Source organism: Pelobates fuscus, chromosome 5 (genome assembly GCF_036172605.1).
Source record: "Pelobates fuscus isolate aPelFus1 chromosome 5, aPelFus1.pri, whole genome shotgun sequence".
Taxonomy (NCBI): domain Eukaryota; kingdom Metazoa; phylum Chordata; class Amphibia; order Anura; family Pelobatidae; genus Pelobates; species Pelobates fuscus.
The window spans coordinates 84706958-84732390 of NC_086321.1; the positions used below are offsets into that span (position 1 = coordinate 84706958).

General features: G+C 40.3%; 1 protein-coding gene across 1 annotated transcript; it reads right to left on the reverse strand.

Moving 5' to 3' along the window:
• Window positions 1-17944: 17944 nt before the first annotated feature.
• ESM1 (endothelial cell specific molecule 1) lies at window positions 17945-25109 on the reverse strand. Its single transcript, XM_063456887.1, has 3 exons — window positions 24640-25109; window positions 19775-19930; window positions 17945-18348 (listed from the first exon to the last, which is right to left on the reverse strand). Exons 1-3 carry the CDS (start codon window positions 25040-25042, stop codon window positions 18248-18250), a joined length of 660 nt encoding a protein of 219 aa, XP_063312957.1. The 5' UTR covers window positions 25043-25109; the 3' UTR covers window positions 17945-18247.
• Between the last annotated feature and the right edge of the window lie 324 nt (window positions 25110-25433).

Here is a 25433-nt window from a genome sequence, read left to right on the forward strand (position 1 = left end):
TAGGTAAGACGTCAAACCATGCAAAAAGTGTTTGACACCTTACAATAGAGTGTGTCAAGGCACTCCTGACACAATAATAAGACAAGCTAATTTACTATAGTTTTATCCCTAGTACTACTATTACTAAAGGTTCAACACCTTCAGACTGTTTACTTGCCATAAGAGAGCAGTTGTGTACATAGTGCATATATATATTCTGTTGGATGGTATCCACTGTTTATGATTACATTTTCTTTAATAAAAGTTAATGATATCTACATATTCTCAAGGATTGTAAATAGGAGGGAAATAAAGTGTCAAACAATAAATAATTACCAATACAGGAAGTTTGAGGGGGGCGGTCTTCCAAGCTTAGAATCTAGAAGGATAAGGAGGACAGATGTGATGCTATGCACTCACAAGGCAAGAATGCATTGACATTTTTGTAAATAGGAAGTACTTTTGGGAAGGAGGATGTTTGCATTGAGATGAAAGAAGAAGTGTATATCAATGAGGTCAAGGTTGGTAAATATGTTCTCACAGAAAGGACATAAGAGGAATGAAAGGGTAGGAGCAAAAGTTATTCACAATATTCTCATTGAAGAATGTCAGGGATATATTGTGGGAGACCTATAGCTGTAATTAGTTAATGCATACCAGAGGTCGGCTTCTTCGTACAATGAGAATGACTTGGACAGGCAGTCATGCCACCATGTTAAAGTAGTGGTGAGTGACATGACAGCTTTTTAAAAAAAATTGCCTTTGTTACAAATATTAGAATAACTTTTTTTTTTAAAAAATTAAAATACCTCCTGTTTTTATAAAAAAAAAATATATATGTAGCTTGGATGAATAGGATTTTTTTTCTTAGCGATTTTAGTGGACATTTTGTCAAATGGTTGTCAGCACATAACAAATCACTGACTAGTAGCAAGCTGTAGTACTTTTAGAATATGGAGTGTTATTGTAAAGTGATATCCTATTGGGCCAGAAAACAAAAAAATACTTATTGGTAGTGATGTTGCGAACATAAAATTTTCCTTTCGCAAACGGAAATGTTCCGCAAATGTTCGCGAACGGGCGAACCGGGCGAACCGCCATAGACTTCAATAATCAGGCGAATTTTAAAACTCACAGGGACTCTTTCTGGCCACAATAGTGATGGAAAAGTTGTTTCAAGGGGACTAACACCTGGACTGTGGCATGCCGGCGGGGGATCCATGGCAAAACTCCCATGGAAAATTACAAAGTTGATGGAGAGTCTGGTTTTAATCCATAAAGGGCATAAATCACCTAACATTCCTAAATTGTTTGGAATAACGTGCTTTAAAACATCAGGTATGATGTTGTATCGATCAGGTAGTGTAAGGGTTACGCCCACTTCACAGTGACAGACCAAACTCCCCGTTTAACGCACTGCAAACAACCGCAAACAGTCCATTTTCACAAGTTTGGATACCAAGCTAGCGATGTCCCGTTCCTTGTCCTCACTAATGTCATTGAAGGTCTCTTCCTCCACCCAGCCACGTACAACACCAAGGGTCCCCGAAAGGTGACAACAAGCCCCCTGTATTTTTTTTTTTTAAATGTACACTACTGTTCAGGGGCGGGCTGGGCCAGGGGGCAGGGAGGCAATTGCCCCCCCGGCCGCCCAAAATTATTTTAGGACCGGCCGCGGTGGGCCAGCCCTTTAAATGCTGCAGCCACCGAGCGCTCTGTAAAGAGCGCTCAGACGGCTGCAGCAGCTTCTCCCCTCCCTCCCCCCCCCTGTAGCGTGGCCGAGCCGGTCTCCGGTCCGCGGTCCCGGCCAGAGTGATGGGAAGGTGCACACTGAGTGTGCACTTCCTGTCAGTCCGGCCGGTTACAGGAAACAGAAACTCCTGTTCCGCGCGGAGTTTCTGTTTCCTGTAACCGGCCGGACTGACAGGAAGTGAACACTGAGCGTGCACTTTCCCATCACTCCGGCCGGGACCGCGGACCGGAAAGCAGCTCGGCCACGCTACAGGGGAGGGGGTAAGAAGAGGGGAGGGGGGGAATAAGAAGAGGGGAGGGGGTAATAAAAAGAGGGGAGGGGGGAAATAAGAAGAGGGGAGGGGGGAATAAGAAGAGGGGAGGGGGGGAATAAGAAGAGGGGAGGGGGGAGTAAGAGGGGAGGGGGGAATAAGAAGAGGGGAGGGGGGAGTAAGAGGGGAGGGGGGAGTAAGAAGAGGGGAGGGGGGAGTAAGAGGGGAGGTGGGGGAATAAGAAGAGGGGGGAGTAAGAAGAGGGGAGGGAGGAGAGTAAGAAGAGGGAGGGGGAGTAAGGAGAGGGAGGGGGGAGTAAGAAGAGGGGAGGGGGGAGTAAGAAGAGGGGAGGGGGAGAGTAAGAGGGGAGGGGGGGAGTAAGAGGGGAGGGGGTTAAGAAGAGAGGGAGGGGGAGTAAGAGGGGAGGGGGGTAAGAAGAGAGGGAGGGGGGAGTAAGAAGAAGAGAGGGAGGGGGAGTAAGAAGAGGGGGAGGGGGAGTAAGGAGAGGGGGAGGGGGAAGTAAGAAGAGGGGGCAGTAAAAAGGAGGGGAGATAAGAAAAAGGGGGGAAGAAGAGGGGGAGGGGGAATAAGAAGAGGGGGAGGGGAGAGTAAGAAGGAGGGGAGATAAGAAAAAGAAGGGGTGAGTAAGAAGAGGGGGGAGTAAGAAGGAGGGGAGATAAGAAAAAGAGGGGGGTAAGAAGAAGAAGGGGAAGTAAGAAGAAGAGGGGGAGGGGAAGTAAGAAGAAGAGGGGGAGTAAGAAGGAGGGGAGATAAGAAAAAGAGGGGGGAAGGGGGGGAGTAAGAAGAGGGAGAGGGGGAATAAGAAGGAGGGGAGATAAGAAAAATAGGGGGGAGGGGCGGGGGAGTAAGAAGAGGGAGAGGGGGAATAAGAAGGAGGGGAGATAAGAAGGAGAAGAAGGGGGAGTAAGAAGAAGAAGGGGGAGTAAGAAGAAGAAGGGGGAGTAAGAAGAAGAAGGGGGTAAGAAGAAGGGGGTGTAAGGGTAAGAAGAAGAAGGGGGAGTAAGAAGAAGAGGGGGAGGGGGAGTAAGAAGAAGAGGGGGAGTAAGAAGAAGAGGGGGAGAGGGAGTAAGAAGAAGAGGGGGAGTAAGAAGGAGGGGAGATAAGAAAAAGAGGGGGGAAGGGGAGGGGGAGTAAGAAGAGGGAGAGGGGGAATAAGAATGAGGGGAGATAAGAAAAAGAGGGGGGAGGGCAGGGGAGTAAGAAGAGGGAGAGGGGGAATAAGAAGGAGGGGAGATAAGAAGAAGAAGGGGGAGTAAGAAGAAGAGGGGGAGTAAGAAGAAGAAGGGGGAGTAAGAAGAAGAAGGGGTAAGAAGAAGGGGGTGTTAGAAGAAGAAGAAGAAGAGGGGGTAAGAAGAAGAAGGGGGAGTAAGAAGAAGTAGGAGGGTTAAGAAGCTCTAAGGGACAGAAGGGACAGAAGGGACAGCTCTATGGGACAGGGGGCAAGACAGGGAGCTCTTTCACACTATGCGCACACACACACACACACAATGCATCCCTATACATACACAGAAACACACAATGCATCCCTATACATACACAGAAACACAACATGCTTCCCTTACACACAGATAAACACACAATGCATCCATTACACACACACACACACACAATGCAACCCCCACACAAAGACAATGCATCCTTTGCACACATACACAGAAACAGACAATGCAAACACACACACACTGCTTTTCTTACATACACACAGAAACACAATGCATCTCTTACACTCAATGCACACACATACAAACACACACCTTGCATCCCTTATGCATACAAACACAGATTCACACAATGCATCCCTTACACACAACCAGAAACACATAATACATCCCTTATACACAAATACACACTGCTTCCACTACACACAAACACACTGCATCACCTGCACAAACTGGTATCCCTATAAACTACATACCATAAGCACACATATTAGATCCTCTACAATAACTCATAACACATCCCCTACACACTCCACTCCCTGTGAGCGAACTCATGGGTGGGTGGAACATATAAGTGGACTTATGAGTGGGCCTTATGGGCATACTCACCGTCAGGCCCTGGGGCCCAGACCTTGAGCTGTGTAAGAGACCCCCAAAAAATGGAGCTGCTTCTAATTCTCCCAGAACATTGAATTTTGTGACCACAGTTGCAAACAGCCTCCAGAGATCCTGTTCTACACCAGACCAGTGGAGCCAAACTGCAGCTCATTATCATCCTCATCTAATTGTAAGTAGGCAATCTAGTGTATTATTAGTGACACTAATCTATAATTTACCTCACATTAAAGGGACACTATAGCTTAATTAAGTGGTTGTGGTGTCTATAGCTGGTCCCTGCAGGCTTTTTAATGTAAACACACACTGTGTGCAGCACTGGCGTTAGTTCATATGGCAGATCAAATGAGTGGGGCATTGTGATGTCACATGGGGGGGTGGCAAATTTATATTTTGTCTAGGGCGGCAAAAATCCTTGCACCGGCTCTGATCCTGGGCAGGTGCACCAGTCTACTGGTGACCCACAGGAGGGGAGTTCACTCTCCTCCTGCCCAGACCCGTCTTGACCGCAGTGCAAGTGCCCTCTGCCCTCTGCCCCTAATTTACAGTGGCTCACACTCACAACAAGCAGTGCCTGGAGCCCTTTGCAGAGACGGAAACAAAGAGGTTCTGCGGCAGCTGGCCGTCCTGCAAGCATTACATTAAACAGCTGTTCCCCATGCAGCCACAGGTGGCGTTGTGCTGGGAGACTGTGATTACTCTTCACTTCCTCCCAGCCTACAGAGCGCATGGGGGAGAGAGAGGAGGAGGCATGATTTAATCTTACAATAAATCCTCTAAGCAAACCTTTATACATTTGGGGGGATCAGCTCTGTTTCCACAGTTTATTGGTGTTTACTCTGATGTCTGTATTAATATTGAGGGATGTCTAAGTAGTAACGTCGGTGTGTGTCAGCAGGGCCAGCCGTTGGGGTGGGCAAGCTGTGCGGTCACGCAGGGTGCCATGACAACAGAGGCACCCGGCGGCCAACACAGCTCACAAGTTGGGTACACCAGCATATTTAATTTAAACGATTCGCTGGTGGTCCACTGGTGCGCACCAGCAGTAGGTGCAGTCAGATCATATCCTCTCCCTCGTGGTTCCAACGCTCAGTTAGTGAGTCAGAGCACAGGCTCAGAGATTCTCAGCCTGTGCTCTGACAACATTGAAAGTCAGAGCCGTGAAGGAGCGGCTATGGCAAAGAGCTACTGATTAGCATAACATCAATATCCATTATAAAACCAGGAAAAGGTGGGCATGGATGGTGAACTGATTTGGTGGCGCAATGGGCCACTTGACTGGTTTTGCCCCCCAGGCCTAAGGCTGCCAGCCCTCCCCTGCTACTGTTACACCAGAACACTACTCCTAAGATTGGGTTGTATCCATGTCTCGGGTCTTTCATTTAGAATAGGGGCAGCTTCGGTCTCCTTCAACACTGACACTCCAGTGCATATTATTAAAAGATTGGGCAGATGGAAATCCTCAGTCTACAGCCGATACATTCCTCACCCCGAGAAAGAAATGAGGAAAGCTTTTAAAAGTTTGGCTTTTTAAATTTGATGCAATAAGTGTGTCTTTCTTTAATACCTTTTCACCCTCTTTGCATGAACCCGATTTACATATATTACTAATATGTTTCTGAACATATATATTATATTATTCACTCACTCACTCTCTGGGCCGGCCTAAGACATCATGCTGCCTAGGTCCAACGATAAATGACTATTGAGGATAATGTATAATAAACACAGGTTACTGGCTATGGGGGGGATAATGTATAATAAACACAGGTTACTGGCTATGGGAGGATAATGTATAATAAACACAGGTTACTGGCTCTGGGGGGGTAATGTATAATAAACACAGGTTACTGGTTGTGGGGGGATAATGTATAATAAACACAGGTTACTGGCTATGGTGGAGATAATGTATAATAAACACAGGTTACTGGCTATGGGGGGATAATGTATAATAAACACAGGTTACTGGTTGTGGGGGGATAATGTATAATAAACACAGGTTACTGGCTATGGGGGAGATAATGTATAATAAGCACAGGTTACTGGCTATGGGGGGGATAATGTATAATAAACACAGGTTACTGGCTATGGGGGATAATGTATAATAACACAGGTTACTGGCTATGGGGGGATAATGTATAATAAACACAGGTTACTGGCTATGGGGGGATACTGTATAATAAACAAAGGTTACTGGCTATGGGGGATAATGTATAATAAACACAGGTCACTGGCTATGGAGGATAATGTATATAAACACAAACACAAAAAAAATACAAAAAAAAAAAAAGAATGCAGCTTCAGAATTAATCTAAATTGTATGCTGTCTAGGAGATGGGAGGGTCTGGGAGGGAGGGTCTGCTGCTGATTGGCTGGAATGTGTCTGCTGACTGTGAGGTACAGGGTCAAAGTTTACTCAATGATGACGAATAGGGGCGGACCGAACATCGCATATGTTCGCCGTTCGTGGCGAACGCGAACAAGCTATGTTTGTCAGGAACTATTCGCCAGCAAACCGTTCGGGACATCACTACTTATTGGCTCTATAGTGGCAATCATGTAGTGTATATCATTATATGGACATTTTATATACTATTATTGCCCTTAATGTAGTAAAAAGCATTCAGACTTAATTGAATGATTCCTAATTAATCTAATCACACTATTTGACAAAGAAAATAAATATGAATATCTATCCCTCTCTTAAAAAAAAATATTTTGTTCAAGCCTTGTTGGGTCTTGTTCTTTGTGCAGTCCTATTAATAAAGAGTGTAAACAAAAAAAAAGTGCACACTCTTACAGCAAGGTGAGATCAGGCTCTACACTTAAGTGGAGGATTCCCTTAACCTTCACAAATAATCAGATACAAAGAGATAAAATATAAGTGGAGCTCTTAAATACCTGTACAAACGGATAGTTGATATATGTTGATAGAACCGTAATTACAATGTTCTGTAAATAATAAACAACCAAATCATGCAGATATTTGTTATAAGTTGTGAAATATAGAAAAACCATATAGATTTTAAACTCACAAATATAGAGCCAAGAGGTCACTTGGCTCTAGTAGTAAACGCCTTGGGATCTTTTAAAAGGGGATCCACTGCCCTTTCTTTATCTTCTCCTGGTCTCCTCCACTCCCAATGGTTGGGTAGAAATGTAAATAGGAAGATTCCCAAATAGTAGAGAAGGAATTTATTAAAGGACCACTCTAGTGCCAGGAAAGCATACTCGTTTTCCTGGCACTAGAGTGCCCTGAGGGTGCCCCCACCCTCAGGGACCCCCTCCCGCCCGGATCTGGAAAGGGGAAAGGGGTTAAATCTTACCTTTTTCCAGCGCTGGGCGGAGAGCTCTCCTCCTGCTCTCCTCCTCCGATCCGCCTCTTCTCCTCCCCGTCGGCTGAATGCGCACGCGCGGCAAGAGCTGCGCGCGCATTCAGCCGGTCACATAGGAAAGCATTCATAATGCTTTCCTATGGACGCTTGCGTGCTCTCACTGTGATTTTCACAGTGAGAATCACGCAAGCGCCTCTAGTGGCTGTCAGTGAGACAGCCACTAGAGGAAGAAGGGGAAGGCTTAACTAATTGATAAACATAGCAGTTTCTCTGAAACTGCTATGTTTATAAAACAATTAGTTAACCCTAGCTGGACCTGGCACCCAGACCACTTCATTAAGCTGAAGTGGTCTGGGTGCCTAGAGTGGTCCTTTAAGTGAAAAATAAAATCGCAATAAAAATAACATAAAAGATTCCACTGAATCAAAGTAACATCAAATAAGTCCTTAAAATCAATCCAAAACGCGTTTCGCCAATGACTGGCTTCCTCAGTTGGTGTATATATTCGAATGCAGCCATCTCCTCTTTTATAAGGCTATGATTGTTCAATTGCCGGCATCTGTGAGGGCGGAAATCCAATCCGTGGGACGCACATGTGACTAGGTGACACGCACGTCTGTGCGTGATTGGTGAATTGCCAGCATCGACACATGCGGAAATCCGGTCTGTGGAACGCACATGTGACCGAATGACTCGCACGTCTGTGCGTCTGTGCCTATTAAAGCCTATGGCAGTTTGCCCGTTCGCGAACATTTGCGGAAATTCGCGTTCGCCATCCTCGAACTGAAAATTTTATGTTCGCGACATCACTAGTGACAATTAAAGAAATTCGAGTTTTCTAGCTTTACTTCTAAATTCTTCCATTTCACGTGTTCATTTTTGTAACCACCTCTACACTTTGTCCAACATATTTTAGCTGCAAGGCCACCCACTATTCAGTGAGAATTGACTTGTAGACTTGTGCACACACAAAAAAATAGTTTCAGCCAAATATTTTCAGATGAAAATATATTTTTGGAGATCGCAGAATTTTGGTAATATGGTGGTTTAGCTCGGCAGAAGTTAGTAAAGGAAAAATATTTGGGAGAATTAATTAGATGTACTGAAGTGAAATGAAAATGTGCCAATCAGTGTATGGCAAAATTTGGAAAACCAAATTAGGGGTTTATGGTTGGATGAAAGGGGAATCTGTGCAAGGGTTATATGTGGAACTATATTCTATATATGAACTATGAGTCAAATTTCTGGCATATTATTACTATTATTATTTATAAAGCACCAACATGTTCCGTAGCGCTGTACAATGGGTGGAATAACAGACACATATTTGTTACCAGACAAGTGTAATGCACAGGAACAGAGGGTTTGAGGGCCCTGCTCAATGAGCTTACATGCTAGAGGGGATGCGGTATAGTGAAACAAAAGGTGAGGGTAGGGTAGTGACACAAAAGGTAAGGATAGGGTAGAAAAACCCCAACTCGACTTATACTCGAGTCAATGTCTGTATTACAATGTATTTACATTGCCATAATACATTGTCATAATACAGACAATGGGGCTGTGTAGGAGGGGGGATGGCAGGAAGCTCTTACTTACCTCTCCTGCAGCTCCTGTCAGCTCCCTCCTCCTCCGCGCCGGTCCGGTCAGCTCCCCTGTCAGCTCACAGTGTAAGTCTCGCGAGAGCCGCGGGGTCATAGCGCGGCCGCGAGACTTACACTGGGACTTGCAGTGGGAGCTGACAGGAGCTGCAGGAGAGGTAAGTAAGCGCTCTCTGCCAGCCACCCTCCTCCACTGAACTGCCAATGCCACTGGACCACCAGGGAGTGAGAGCCCCCCTCCCTGCCATGTATCAAGCAGGGAGGGGGGACGAAAAAAAAAAAATATATAAATAATAAAATAAAATATTAATAATTAAAATAATAATAATTAAATAAAATTATAACAAAAAAAGTATTAAAATAATAATTAAAAATAATAATAATAAAAATGCCCACCCCCCACACATACACTGCATCACACACACACACTGCACTCATACACACACTGCATCACACACACACTGCATTCATACACACACACTGCATTCATACACACACACTGCATTCATACACACACACTTCACTCATACACACACACTGCACTCATACACACACACACTGCACTCATACACACACACTGCACTCATATACACGCACTGCACTCATATACACGCACTGCACTCATACATACACACACTGTAAATAAATATTCAATTAATATAATTTTTTTAGGATCTAATTTTATTTAGAAATTTACCAGTAGCTGCTGCATTTCCCACCCTAGTCTTATGCTCGAGTCAATACGTTTTCCCAGTTTTTTTGGGTAAAATTAGGGGCCTCGGCTTATATTCGGGTCGGCTTATACTCGAGTATATACGGTAAATTGATATATCCGCTGAATGAGGAAGCAACAAAGAAAAGTTTGGGAGAAGCTTTGTCTGGACATGGCTTCATTAAAAGGTTTGATTGGAGGAACAAGCTGTAGTAGCTATGGTAGTTGGAGTGATAATTTAAAGAACTGATTTTTATGAAAAAACTGTGAAAGAGACATTTATGTCAGTGATTCATTTATTTTCATTAAGATACCTTTTCACCTGTTGGAATATTCTCAAATTCTTACCAACGGGTGAGACTTGAAGACAGATTTGAAGAACACTATACTAAAGGATATTTCAAAACTCAGTGCAATAGACAAGAACTACTTAACTCATTAAATATTATGAGCATCAGACCATACCTTCATTGGTAAACAATATCACGTTATTTGCAGTTATGATTCAATTAACATAACGTTGAGGATATAATAACACACGTATAAATTGTGGATAATGCAATCAATAGTCTTACTTTAATATGCTGTAATAAAATAACCATTGGATACACAAATAGGGGAAAACGCTGTCTGAACCTATAAAAAATTAATAGAACATAGTGAAGACTGTTACAAATTACAATAACAGACACGTTCTTGAGTGCACTCACAAGATGTAGGTAGGAAACTCGCTTTGAGATTACCACCACCTACTCCTGTAGGGGGGACACACTTAGAATCCACTGGATAAAATGGATATTCAAAATCCGGAAACCAAAGGTAGAGCAGGAACAAAGTATGGTAGAAAAAGGTATTTATTCTTGGATACAATAAAAAGGCACTGGTCCAACGCGTTTCGTTCAATCAGAACTTCATCAGGGACCTCTCAAGTTAAAATAATAATACAAATACCCAGTGGCGTACATACCGGGGTCGCAGGGGTCGCAGCCTTACCGGGCCCGGCCCACCAGGGGGCCCGGCCGCCCTGCGACCCCGGTATGTATGTCACTGGGCCAGCCTCTTCTCCTGGGGGGCCCAAGAGCCGGCCACCTCAGGGCCCCCCGAGGCTGGCCCTGCTGTCACCCGGCTGGCCGGTCCTGCAGGCGCGCGAGGGAGCACTGTCTCCTAGGTGCTTCCTCTTCAGCTCCCTCGCGCACCGCACTGATACCGGAGCCGGAAGATGACGTCATCTTCCGGCTCCGGTATCAGTGCGGCGCGCGAGGGAGCTGAAGAGGAAGCACACAGGAGACAGTGCTCCCTCGCGCGCCCGCAGGACCGGCCAGCCTGACTGCTCGCCGGGTGACCGGCCCCCCAGGAGCCCAGCAGCACCACTGGACCCCAGGGAATCCCCTCAGCTCTCCCACAGGTAAGGAGGCTGGGGGGATTTAAAAAAAAATGTGTTTGTGAGTGTTAGTGTATGTTAGTGTTAGTGAGTGTGTGTGTATGTTAGTGTGTGTTTGTGAGTGTGAGTGTATGTTAGTGTGTGTGAGTGTATGTTAGTGTGTGTGAGTGTATGTTAGTGTGTGTGTGTGTTAGTGAGTGTGTTAGTGTGTGTGAGTGTGTTTTAGTGTGTGTTTGTGAGTGTGAGTGTGTGTTTGTGAGTGTGAGTGTATGTTAGTGTGTGTGAGTGTATGTTAGTGTGTGTGTGAGTGTGTGTTAGTGTGTGAGAGTGTATGTTAGTGTGTGTTTGTGAGTGTGAGTGTATGTTTGTGAGTGTGAGTGTGTGTGAGTGTATGTTAGTGTGTGTTTGTATGTTAGTGTGTGTTTGTGAGTGTTAGTGTGTGTGAGTGTATGTTAGTGTGTGTGAGTGTGTTAGAGTGTGTTATAGTGTGAGTGTGTTAGTGTGTGAGTGTATGTTAGTGTGTGTTTGTGAGTGTGAGTGTGTGTTAGTGTTAGATTGTGTGTGTTAGTGTGTGTGTTAGTGTGTTAGTCTTAGAGTGTGTGTGTGAGTGTATGTTAATGTGTGTGTGTGTGTGTGTGTTAGAGTGTGTGTTAGTGTGTGTGTCTGTTACTGAGTATGTTTGTGTGCATCTGTTAGTGAGTGTGTATGTATGTCTGTCACTGAGTGTGTGTCTGTCAGTAAATGTGTGCGTCTGTTCATGAGAGTGTGTGTGTCTTAAGCACTTACCTTTCTCCAGCGCCGGACTCCCTTGGCGCTGGGAATCTCTCCGCCCCGATCCGCCTCTCAGCTCCGAATGCGCATGCGTGGCAAGAGCCACGCGCGCATTCAAACCGCCCATAGGAAAGCATTATTCAATGCTTTCCTATGGACGTTTAGCGTCTTCTCACTGTGATTTTCACAGTGAGAATCGCAGAAAATCCTCTAGCGGCTGTCAATGAGACAGCCGCTAGAGGCTGGATTAACCCTCAGTGAAACATAGCCGTTTCTCTGAAACGGCTATGTTTTCAGCTGCAGGGTTAAAACTAGAGACCTGGCACCCAGACCACTTCATTGAGCTGATGTGATCTGGGTGTCTGTAGTGGTCCTTTAAGTGTATGTGTTTATGCATGCACTGGCGTACATACCGCGGTCACACAGGTCGCAGCCCTGCGACCCGGTGCCCGCCGCCATGTGTTGCGGCCCCAGCCCGCACAGAGTAAGCGCGCGGGGGGGCCCACGGATCAGTTTTCGCACCGGGGCCCCATGGGTTGTGTGTACGCCACTGCAAATACCATACATAAAAATTCCCGCTATACCCTCCCTCGTCCCACAGTCCCAATATATAAGACAACTCTTGATCCCATTGGTGGTGTGGAGGGTGTGTTCGGACTTGGTTCCGGATTCATCAGCAGCTTGCCGACTCACAGCTGATCGTCGTGTTCTTTTCCCGCTTCTCGGGTCTCCAAGACGTCGCCGGAAGTGACGTCTGCGTTCCAAATCGCACTTCCGTGCGTTCCAGCTGTAATTTCGCGTCCACAAGTAAAGTGGTCTTCGTGAGTCCCCATAATAATAGGTGCGCATGCGTAATGGGCAAAAAGCTATACTTAGACATAATGTGTCAGTATCGTGCTACTAACACTCCGCATTGGAGAAAAGAAAAAAGTATCAATATCCAAACATAAAAGCATATAAACATAAATTGAAATGGTATCAAAAGCACAATCACCTCATATTTAATTAGTTTAGTGTCTATTTTCAATGGTTTTAAACCCTTTAATCCAATGCATAAATATTAAGGATATATATAGTGATAATAATCCTAATATGCACTCTAAATATAGAATAATAAGTGAAAAATATAAATAAAACATACAAACACTAATAATAATTAGCATAAAATACATTTTAGAAAAAACTACTCCATATAACTCAAACAATAATTATGATACTACAAATCCCTAATATTCAAGGAAACAAATCAAATCAATATCCACATTTAACCCCCTCGGCTCCAGTGTCTGTAAACAGTGTATCCAATAGGTTTCTCTCTGTCGACGTCGTTTTAATCTGTCCCCTCCTCTCCAGTGAGGGGGTATGTATTCAATGCCTTTACACAAAATTTTTTAAAAATTAAATGCAGGACATGACTGACAGTGCAATGGAACCGAGTGGGTTGTGAGACGCTTTTTAATATTATTCAGATGCTCCATAAATCTAACTTTCAGCAATCTCTTAGTGCGTCCCACATATTGCTTGCCGCACGGACATTGCAGCAGATATACTACAAAGTCCGTGCGGCAGCCAATCAAGGATTGAATTGGGAATGATCTCCCTGTGATGATACTCTGAAAGGTATCAGAATCTGGTAGAGAGGCCGTGCCACATGCCACACACCCTCTACAACCTCTAAAACCCTTTGTGATAGTACTGGGGATTGGTTTATTAATAGGTTTAATATAACTTGGTGCTAGCATATTCTTCAGGTTTTTGTTCTTCCTGTAAATCATTCTTGGATTGTCTGGCAATAATTGTCCCATAACGGGATCATTTTGAAGAATAGGCCAATGTTTCCGAAATATTTTCTTAATTTCATTGTGTTGGGTATTAAATCTTGTCTTAAATGCAAAATTAAATTTAGATGTTGTATTCCTCTTAGATTTATCCGTATCCTTAAGTAGTTCATCTCTCTCACCAGTACCAATAATTCTCATCTCTTTCTCTATACTATTTTTGTTATAGCCTCGTTTGATTAATTTTTGTTTGATATAGCCCGCCTGAGTTTGGAATTCTTGAGGTATAGAACAGTTACGCTTGACTCTAGTTAGTTGACTTTTGGCTATTCCTCTCAGCCATGGCTGGTGATGACAACTGGTCTTATGTACATAGCTGTTGGTTTAAAATAACACCTAGTTTGTATCTTTTCTTGTTTACTAAACAGGACTATATCTAGAAAATTGATGGATTTTTTCTCCCATGTTGGAGTGAATTTTAAGCTTAAATTATTACCATTTAGATACGTTGAAAAAATGTCAAAAGAAATCCTATCACCCTTCCAAATTATAATAACATCGTCGATGTATCGCCGCCAGAGCACCAGGGATGCCCCCCAGCCATGACAGCCCACACGCAATGATCCTCCCACTTCCTCATGAATGTGTTGGCATAGCTGGGGGCAAACCTGGTGCCCATGGCGATTTCTCTAATCTGTAAATAAAAAGAACCCTCAAAGAAAAAATAATTTTGTTCTAGAATAAATTGAACTCCTTTTATTATAAATTCCTTAAGGTCATCTGAAATAGTCTCATCTTGATCCATGTAATACCGAATAGCTTCAATTCCCTGATTATGATCTATGACTGTGTATAGGGACGTCACGTCCAGAGTGGCCCAACTATACTCATCTCGCCATTCAATATTTTCTAATTCTTGTAAGAGAGATTTAGTATCTCTCACGTAAGATAAAGCTTCCTGTGCATACTTCTGTAAATATGAGTCTATGAAGGCCGAAAGATTTGCTGTTATAGAATTGATACCACTGATTATTGGACGGCCCGGAGGAAAAAATACATTTTTATGAATTTTGGGCAAAAAATAAAAAATGGGGATCATAGGATTTTTCTCTAAAAGAAAATCTAAATTCTTTTGGGAAATAACTTGATCAGCAACAGCTTTGATCAATATAGTTTTTAAAATCTCATTAAATTGTTTAGTTGGATCATTCTTGAGTTTTCGATATGTCACTTGGTCATTAAGAATGTTTGAGGATTCTTGTAAGTAATAAGTCCTACTCATAATCACTATTGCCCCTCCCTTATCTGCCTCCTTGTAAACGATATCGTCTCTTTTCATCATGGTTTTAAGGCAAGATCTTTCCTGATATGTTAGATTATCCCTTTTTTTCCTTTTCTTATTAATGGTTTTTAGATCTTTCTCCACCATTGTTTCAAAAGTTTCTAAATATGACCCTTTATTAAACACAGGATAGAAATGGGACTTCCTTTTAAAGTGATCATGTTTTGTTAATATGCCGTCAATCCCTACACAGGGGGTACTGGGTTGTTTCAAAAAATGTATTTTGACCGTGAGTTCTCTCACAAATTTTTTGAAATCTATATATAGCTCAAAATCGTTAATCCCTTCATTTGGGGCAAATTTAATACCTTTCTCTAGGACTTGTATCTCCAAATCAGATAAGGGAAACCCCGAAAGGTTCACTATCCCCTTGTCTATTTCATTGGGTGGTAAGGATCTTAGTCCTCGTCCTGGTGTAATTCCTTGTTCACTCTCATTCTTTTGACAGGGGACTCTGTTTGTAAAGGTGCAAACCGATTGGGGTGTTCCCAATTTGCTTGCTTTGGGAAAAAATAGTTCCTTATTGTTTTCTCCCGAGGTGGTAAACCTTCTTCTAAAAATTTTTCCCGACTATCCTGGGACAATCTCATACGTGGCTCCCCATTCCTATTTCTTTCCCTGTTGGTCACCTCTGCATAGGATCCCTTATTGATATGACTTCTATAATTGGGTCCACCCTGACTTTCTTTAGGAATAGCTCCTTGGTTCTTTACTGAAGCAAATTTATTTCTAAATCCCTCTTTGGGTCTAGGGGAGAAGGATGACGAAGTTTTCCTATGGTATACATTATCCCTTCTCATTCCTAGGTGATGGATATTGGAAGGTCGTTTCCTCTGTGGGGAAGAGGAAGTATTGTTGTTGCGTTGAAGTTTATTTAATGTGCAAAACCTGTTTTGTCTCTTATGTTCCTTATCTCTTTTATACTTCTGATTTTTGGTCTCTGCAATTTTTTCATCTAAATTTTTTAATTTATTTTGTAATAATTCTTCTTTTTCTTTATATTCATTATCATTTTTATTTATTGGAATGTCTACTTCAATGCGATTTAGATCTTCTTCAAATTTAGATTTGACTTCCTTAGAATATTCAATTATTAAATTCATTAATTGGAACGAGCAATTAGTCAAAATCTCGTCCCATTTCTTTAAGAAAATTTCATTGTCTAAACCAAAAGCTGGTGATTTATCTATCCGTAACCCCCTAGGGATCAAACCCTCTTTAACATAGGTTTCTAGGAATGCCACCTCCCACCATTTTTTTGTTTCACCTATTAGTGATTTCTCTTTAGTTTTAAAGTACAAATCAAAATTTTTGAAAGGTTCTGGTTTATCCCAGTCTTTAAATAAAGCTTCAAATTTCCTCATTCTATTTTTCTGTATATTCAAAAGATAATTGCTAGCCATTAGATCTAACAGCAATTTACTAGAAATAGTATATCAATATATAGATATATGGAGTATAGTGGAACAGATACAAAACAATATACACACTCTAAAGGATTGTGCAAAAAACAATATAGAAAATAGATAAATAAATCAACTTAACTTAATGACAGCTTCCCAGCGGCAACTTTCCACATAAGTGCCAAAATAGAACAAATGGATACACAAATAGGGGAAAACGCTGTCTGAACCTATAAAAAATTAATAGAACATAGTGAAGACTGTTACAAATTACAATAACAGACACGTTCTTGAGTGCACTCACAAGATGTAGGTAGGAAACTCGCTTTGAGATTACCACCACCTACTCCTGTAGGGGGGTCACACTTAGAATCCACTGGATAAAATGGATATTCAAAATCCGGAAACCAAAGGTAGAGCAGGAACAAAGTATGGTAGAAAAAGGTATTTATTCTTGGATACAATAAAAAGGCACTGGTCCAACGCGTTTCGTTCAATCAGAACTTCATCAGGGACCTCTCAAGTTAAAATAATAATACAAATACCATACATAAAAATTCCCGCTATACCCTCCCTCGTCCCACAGTCCCAATATATAAGACAACTCTTGATCCCATTGGTGGTGTGGAGGGTGTGTTCGGACTTGGTTCCGGATTCATCAGCAGCTTGCCGACTCACAGCTGATCGTCGTGTTCTTTTCCCGCTTCTCGGGTCTCCAAGACGTCGCCGGAAGTGACGTCTGCGTTCCAAATCGCACTTCCGTGCGTTCCAGCTGTAATTTCGCGTCCACAAAATAACCATTGACTATTTGATCAAAGTATACTTTTAGAAGAACAAAACTGAATGAAAAATCTATTACATTCTACTAAAATGTAATTCTCCACTTAATATCACGTTTTAGATTTGTATACAAAATTGTCTTAGTAACTTCACAGTCACACAATATTCTCTTAATTCTTTTCTGAAATTTCTTTATTCACGTTGTGTATTTTATGTTATTGTAATTTTGTGAGAGCCATTATTTCCCTTTATAGACACCTGTTCCAAAAATCAGTTTAAAAAAGCATCTTATCACAGAATAATTGAGTTGGAGCTTCTGTTCTGACTGCTAAAGTTTGCTAACTGGTATCCTGCTTTTCAGAACATCAGCGACCAATTTCCCAGAAAGCACATCACAAGTGCATCATTAGACATGCATTAAATCCATATGAAGAAAAGCTCTGCATATATGAACAGCCTTGACTGAGGCTATCCGTCACAGCTCCCATTCAGCTAGGCATGCCATCTAACCCCCAACCTTCTTTGGTCGACCCAGTCCCACTCCATATGGTTGACCCCTTTTCCGTGGTTGTGACCCCTTGCGGCCCATGTGTCCTTGTGCAATATTCATTCTTCCCAATGTCAGGCGGCATGATTTATAAATTGATTAGTAGGATAATGGTAGATCTAGTTCATAAACATATGACATAAGAAATATAACCATTCCAGAAAATTTATTTACATAAACAAATTAAAATGAAGAGCTTACACAGACAAAAATAAAGCTATTCGTTTTAAATACACAGAAGAATTATATCACCTTTACAAGACAATTGAAAAACCTTTGAAATTGATCCAAAATAATTTTATATTACTTTAAATTTACAAAAGATTGATAAGAATTTTTGCATCATAGAACAAACTTCTTGCATAAACTCTGAAGTCATTAATGCTTTCTTGCATATTATAAATTAATCAATGTACTGAAATCTTCAGAGTTTTATTACAAATCCAGGTTGTTCTGGTGCTTTTCATTTGCCTTATTTAGAAACAAATAAGCACTTAATCCATTCAAAAGTCCTTACATTTTTTTTAATTTTTTTTTTTTCAATCAGCGTGGATTTAGCCATTTTATTCCAGGTGATCGAACAGTTTTCTCTTTTGCAAATTCTTCTTTGAGATTGTTTCCATCACCAGAAGAAGTGTCGGAATCTAAACAAAAATTAAGACAAAATACAAATGTGATATTTTAAAAAAACAACTAATTACAATTATTGACATGCTGTATCTTAAAGAGACACTCTAGACCCTTAAAGGGACAATGTATGCACTAGTATGCACTATAACTTTTAAATCTGATTGACTTGGTCACAGTCCCTGGAGTTGTCTTTCCATTCAATGTTCAACCATTTTCAAGCAATTTAATACCCTTTAAAAAGGCTCACTGGTGGCATGGCTAAGGCATAGATAACTCATTTCCTCTAACCATACCAGTTCATACTAGCAATGAGTGCTGTGTTAGGCTGAACAGAGTAACTTGGCATTCTCAGCCAATCACAGCCGCTCACAGCTGCTCGGACTAATACTTGCTTATTATCTCAAGCAGGACAAAGGAGATAGGCTGTTAGAAATTCTTGTTTACCATTACAACATTAAAAATGGTTTAACGTTGAATGGTGGGATGGCACCAGGGGACAGCTATGAGGGCTTCTGATTTTTCCAGCTTGCATGATCTTGCATGATCTTGACTTCTATGTTTATTGCCATTCCAGGTGCTATGGAATGTAACAAACAGACACAAAGTTATCCATGCTCATAGGTGCAGAATTTTTACAATATCATTGTCTAATATCCCACTGAAGTCATTAGCATTCGATAAAAGACTGATGACTGTTTGGAAGATTCGAAAAAGAACACTATACAGAAGTGAGAATATTTGGATGAGCATTGAAAATAAAATCCAACTAAAGCCAGGAGTACAAATTCATATTTTAATTTGCACACATGGGCAATTTTTATATATATATGATATTTCTTTTTAGTACTGAGTTTACAACAACCTTTATTTGCATTATTATAAAAGATATACAATATATTGTTTGCAACACTAATGGATAGATAACGTTATAATATTATCTATGTTTCCTTCTGTTTAGTGAGTCTTATTATATGCTTATTTGAAGTGTGGACATTTATACATATTGTGCATATTGTCTGGATTTTGCAATTTGGCCGGACCTGTACAGAACTGTATGGTTTTGTCCAATTTGGTATGTGGCCCTTTGGGCTTTAGTGAATACCTCTCATAGTATTCAGTAGAAGAAAAAGCAGTTCATAGTAGTCCCATATAAAGTGCTGTTGTAAAAGGGAACCGTCCAACACCAATACTAAAAATTACCTATAACTTATGTAAAACTGATTTCTTTTTCCTTTTTAATTGAATGTAAAAAGTTTAGAACATATAAATCACAATCCAATTGAGACAAGGCAAAAAAGCTAAGACGGTGCTGCTCCATTACAGGATAAAGATGTGTGAATTTCTACTTCAAGTTTTATTTTTCTCACCAGACATACAACGTTAAAAATCTGGGAAGTGAAAGTCCTCCTTAAACCACAAATACATGTTTTAATTACGTACCTGTATGAGAAACAAGCCTTAGTTTACTTGCTGACTTTCCCCCAGTAAGTTGAAAGAATGGAAATTTTAGGCACTTTCCCGTCACTCTGTCACATATGCCAGACTGACAGTTGCAGGTTCTCCTACACTCCATCCCATAGGTGCCATATGGACATTCTGAAAAGAAATGCATAGATTTTGTGAGGGCAAGATTTGATTTAGAACATACTATACCAACACATTCAACAATAAAAACTCCTGGTGTAGAAAGATATGCTATATCAATATATCAAGCAAGATGGACTTGAAATGATTTACAAGGGATACTGGTAGATTAGTCTTAGTTTTCAAATAAAAAAAAATATTGCATTAGCCATGTTTTGATCATCGATCTCGAATGGTTGAACTACAAGAATATAAAAATGACATTAAATAAAATAAAGGTTAAAGGGACACTCCAGGCACCCAGACCACTTCTGCCCATTGGATTGTTTTTCTGGCACTGGAGAGTCCCTTTAAGATGTCTATTCACTAAATGATTTATTGCACTGAGTTAATAACATATTTGAATTTTCTTAAGACTAAAATCGGAGTTGGAGAAATCATAAAATGTATCTAGCTTGGCTAATTTGTCATAAGTATTGCAATTTAACAATTGTCAGCAGTCTTATGGTCATGGGGGTAATATCTGGCAGGGTTAACTAAGCCTTTCATCTTTCTGAGGTCAATATAATGATTACTATTAGGTCGATTAAAAACAACGTCTATACCTGTATAGAAATTTACAATTCAAAAATGATAAACACACTATAAAAGGATTAACGTCCTTACAAGTCAGTTGCTAACATATGTTTGAATTAACAGACTCCTATTGCAATAATGAGATTATAATTCCTTAGTTATACGAAGATGCATAGGATGGATAGCTCCAAAATTGTGCAAAATTCATTGAGGATTCATGGACATAAATTTCAAACAAGTGGCTTTAGTTATAATATTTTTAAACCTTTAGATAATCTATCATTGTAAGCCAATTGCAAAACATTAGTGACACAATACAAATCTTATTTATGAGAAGCACTCCTGGGTAATTGCAAGACAATTCTATGTTTAATGTCTATCAATAAACAGTAAATAAACTGGAAATTTCAAGACAGGCTCCAGTTTATTAAATCCTCTATAGCATCTGTACAGGAAGAAAGCCTTATTTTCTTTGGATAAAATGGCTCCCCAGGGTTCCTTTTGATTAAGCAGAATATGATTTATTTGAAAAAGAATATGCTTCAATAAGGCAATGTATTTATAAGCTTTGGTTGAAGCTGAGAGATGCAGAAATATGGTAATAATTAAATAGATACATGTTTTGGAACAGTACGTTTAGCAAGCTTTTTGGATTTTTTCCTAGATTTTCATGGCGACTTCTAACAAAGCAATAGGCGTTTTTTTTTGTTTTTTTTACTAATGAAGCCCAGATAAACACAGTGAATCAGTGCATAGGATCACTGCAATGCCAATTTATTTAATATAATACCATAACTTTATATTCATCACACCAGTCATTCGATTTCGGTTCTGTACATTTACATTTCATTTTTCAGACATGCATGTTATGTTTTAACTTTTTCAGTACCAGGGTGTTAACCACTCTTTAAAATATTCCAGCAACACTATACTCTTTACAGGCAACCTTCAGCACTCCAGATGTTGTGGACCACATCTCCCCTGATGCTTTGGTAGCATTATCGCTGTAAGAGCATAATGGGAGATTTAGTCCACAGCATCTGAAGTGCCAAAAGCTGCCTACACCTTCATGAAGAAGTACTTACATCAGGGGCTCAAAATTTTAGCTGTCCATTAACCAATGACAAGTGCAAATTTAGCCTTGGTGTGTATAAATCCCCCCATGGCAAGTGTGCTGTGGACCCTCATGTCTTGTAGTGCCAAGTATATTTTAAGGTGTTCTTTCAATTTCTGACAATTTACACTTTAAAGGGTTATTCACTGAACTATAAAATAGTAAATAAACACTATAGTGTTAGGAATACATATCTGTATTCCTAATGCTACCGCTCTGATGTGGCTATTTAGTTTAGGGCCCTCCAGGTATTATAAAATAAAAACAAAACAAATTACTCATCTTTTCTCTAGCGCCTAGTCACTGTCCCTCAAAATGACATCATCCCGGAGCCTCCATGTGACTGTCCAATCCAATGTTCCTCATAGAGGAGCATTGGGGACCTTAAGTACATGCGTGGCCTGCACTCGACGAGATGTACCTAAGATTCTGCCATAGAGAATCATTGAATGCAATGATTATCTATAGCAGACCATTACAGCACTTGCCAAGCAGTTTTTATAGTGCCTACAGGAATGGCAAAAGTGAGTCTAAAATAGTCATACTGTGACCTCACCTGACTTGGAGAATTAATTTGTTAAAGTAACACTATAAGCACCCAGACCACGTCATCTCAGTTGCCCTGTCCCCTTCACCCTGAAATTTTAATTTAAATTTTAATATTGCAGTTTCTGAGAAGCTGTAATAATTATATTGCAGTGTTGATATCCTCCTCTAGTGGCTGTCTTCCACTAGAGGTGCTTCCTGGTTTTCACATAGGTTTATTCCATGAAACAATGTCCTCACGTCATAAAAAAACATTGATTCAAGCTTTCCTATGGGGAAGCCATAATGGGTCTGTGCAGAGTGCACATTAGGACCCCCCATCATGAAGGTGAGGGATCCCGATACAGTGTTGAGGGTCCCGTTAATTACAGAATTTTTGGAAATTAAATCTCAATGAAAAAACATGTACTCACAGCTTAGCTAATGTAGCCTCAGTTTTGTCATTTGGCTTTCAATTTGCTACAATTCCAATTTTAGTGAATAATGATTGTTTGTTTTACAAAATTGTTTGATAAATACCGTAATTCACAAAAAACTAAGCCCTGCACTAAAACTCCCTCTACTCTTGAGCAACAGCAATGGATGTTGTATTCATACAAAAACGTGCACACTATTCCAAATCCCTACGCACATTTAAATAACAGGAGGTTTTTACTATCACTCCAATGACCAATAAAGTGCAAGATCACCTAATTGGTTCGCCATGGCGGAGAAGGTGAGCTTGCTTGGCCATTGGAGTGATACTAAATACTTTCTGTTATCTAAATGTACATAGAGATTTGGGATTGTGCACAGGTAACTTATTTTGCTCTTGTTATAATTATGTTTCCTTGCTTGTGTGTGTATTATTAATCCTCAGAGATTTTATCTAATAATAACTTTTTGTTTGGTAAAAACTGCCTTTTCCAATGTCCGGTTTTCAAGTTACAAATTAAAAACATGATTTTTGTTCTAGTTTTCTGGAAAAAAAATGTTTGTGAACCTTACTTCTTGTTCCATCTGATCACATTATTTGTTTCCCTTATCTCTTCAAATTACATTTTAAAATCTACTCAGGAATATGTTTTTCATGCAGCATTAACAATTTCATTTTAAGTTATGTACCTGTCATAGTTTGCTTCTGTTTTTGTTTACAAGAAATACATGAAAAGAAAGTAAAAACTAGATTTTCTAAAATAAAAAACCTATGCCATCATATATATGTAATAAGAATTGCTTACAAGGTTGTTCCGACTTCTGCCCAGGCACGCAATACAAATTCATTCCTTTCCTTTCTACAATGAACTTTAAACCAATCACATTTTTTGTACATAAGAGTGGTCAAACAAGTGCCTTTCATTTCCAGTTGATTGTTTGTGCAGAATTTGATGAAAAAAACTCAATTACTTTTAAAATTATAGTAATATTTATTACTCCCTTTACATGTGTCCTTTTTAAAATGCTTCTTAACCCCTTAAGGACCAAACTTCTGGAATAAAAGGGAATCATGACATGTCACACATGTCATGTGTCCTTAAGGGGTTAAAAAAAAAAAAACATAATTTGTGTGATTCCCAATATGTAAGTTGAGATTATTCTTGTTTTTTTCTGTTGACAGACTTCCCAAATAATTTCTCCAGTTTTATTATTTTAGCCCAAATTGTGCAAGTCAGTTTTCAAATTGCCTCAACTAACAATTTAGTTAATAGACCCCAAATGTTGCATATACCAACATTTTCTACCCATAATTTTGTAGTTCACACAAACCAATATTGCCATTTTTCTTTTGCCATCTTTCTCCTTTTATTTATTATTTTTAAATAGCACCCATTAGAAAATAGCTTTAGAATTCTCAATTATTGGAAATAAATTCAGCATCATTCTCAGTGTAGTTTGTGTAATTCTTAAAATCACTAAATTAGACTTTTAATACATTTCCTTTTCTTAGGTTTTGCCCAATTTTAGTAAAGAGACCTCTTTATTCATCAGAAACAGTGTGAAGAACCAGAGATATGTTTTGCTAAATGTGTGATATAATTAGCACTGAATATAATTATTGCAAATCTGGTACATTCTGATCCCTTTGCCTTTGCTAGCTTTGTTGAATGATCTGCAGGATATTTTTTTTTTAAATTGTAGAAAATGTTTTTGATCAATAAGCATTAGTTAGCAATTTGTGTGCATGTTTTCCATTTCTTTACAGTATTAACCATTCGAATACCGGAATTTATGAAGCAGATGTACATAAATCTCTGCTAATTTTACATTAGTTTTCCCCTAGAGTACAAGCAAAAAGTTGGAGATATAACATAGTAAACACTATATCCCAAAATTCTATATCAATAAGCGTGAGCAATGACCACACCATTTGAATTCTAAATCCCTCAAATCATTCAGTCGTCATGTATAGCAACCTGAAAAAAAAAATGTTTTTGTCATTGGTTTACCATTCAAAAAACTGTCATTGTGACCACTTTTTCAATCTTAAAGGATGGTAAATTTTTACCTTTGCAAATTCCAAATTCATCACCAAAGTCATCTTCTTCTGTAAAGAACTGGCACTTTAAACCAGGCCCGCATTTAACTCCATCCATGCCAGAAACTGTACGGTAACAGGTTTCGCCAACACCTGCGGCACAGACTCTGCAGCAGCCACAGTCATCCAGCACGGTCCTCTTGCAGCGTGTAGTGCTTTTGCAGTCATGGCTATCACAACGTTCAGGGCAGTCCACTGCGTACTGTGCTCTCCATGCACTGCCAAGGTGTATATTAATCAAAAGGGTTAGAACAATAATACACGACTTCATATCTCCCGTAAAATGAAATGTTAATGTTGGTGTCCAGACACAGAGTACTGTTCGCAGCTTTTTGCTGGTTACAGGAATGAATCCAAAATAGTAGCTGAGCATCAAACTACAAATTTCTGAGCTTTATACATTGCCTTCCCACATGCTTGTCAGTCGTCAGCTTCCTCAATCCGGCAGTGCTGTCCCATTGCCAGCCTCCCGAGCTTTATTTCAAGGGCTCCAGGATGGAGGTTGGATTAGCAAGCTGCTGCCATTCAGGAACTGAGAAGACTGAGCTGATGTCATTTGTTATGTTTAGATAAGTTGTTTTTTGCAACAGCAAAGAAAAAAAAGCCTCATCCTTATCTAAAGTGATTAAATATATCTCAGAAGAGAAACTATAATGAACAAAACAGGGCTAGTAAAGTGATTGGCACTTGATTTTTTTTTTCATGGGATGTATGCTGAATAATTGCAGAGTCAACAGTGTAAAGAAAAATGATTTTCACAATAG

Bases quoted from the DNA above. Each gene is read 5' to 3' on its own strand.
- ESM1 (XM_063456887.1), bottom strand. From the start codon at position 25,042: ATGCTCAGCTACTATTTTGGATTCATTCCTGTAACCAGCAAAAAGCTG. The intron at 19,931-24,639 runs GTAAAAATTTAC...ATTTCTTTTCAG, and splicing joins TGAATTTGGAATTTGCAAAG to AATGTCCATATGGCACCTAT. The intron at 18,349-19,774 runs GTACGTAATTAA...ATTTTTGTTTAG, and splicing joins AAGGCTTGTTTCTCATACAG to ATTCCGACACTTCTTCTGGT.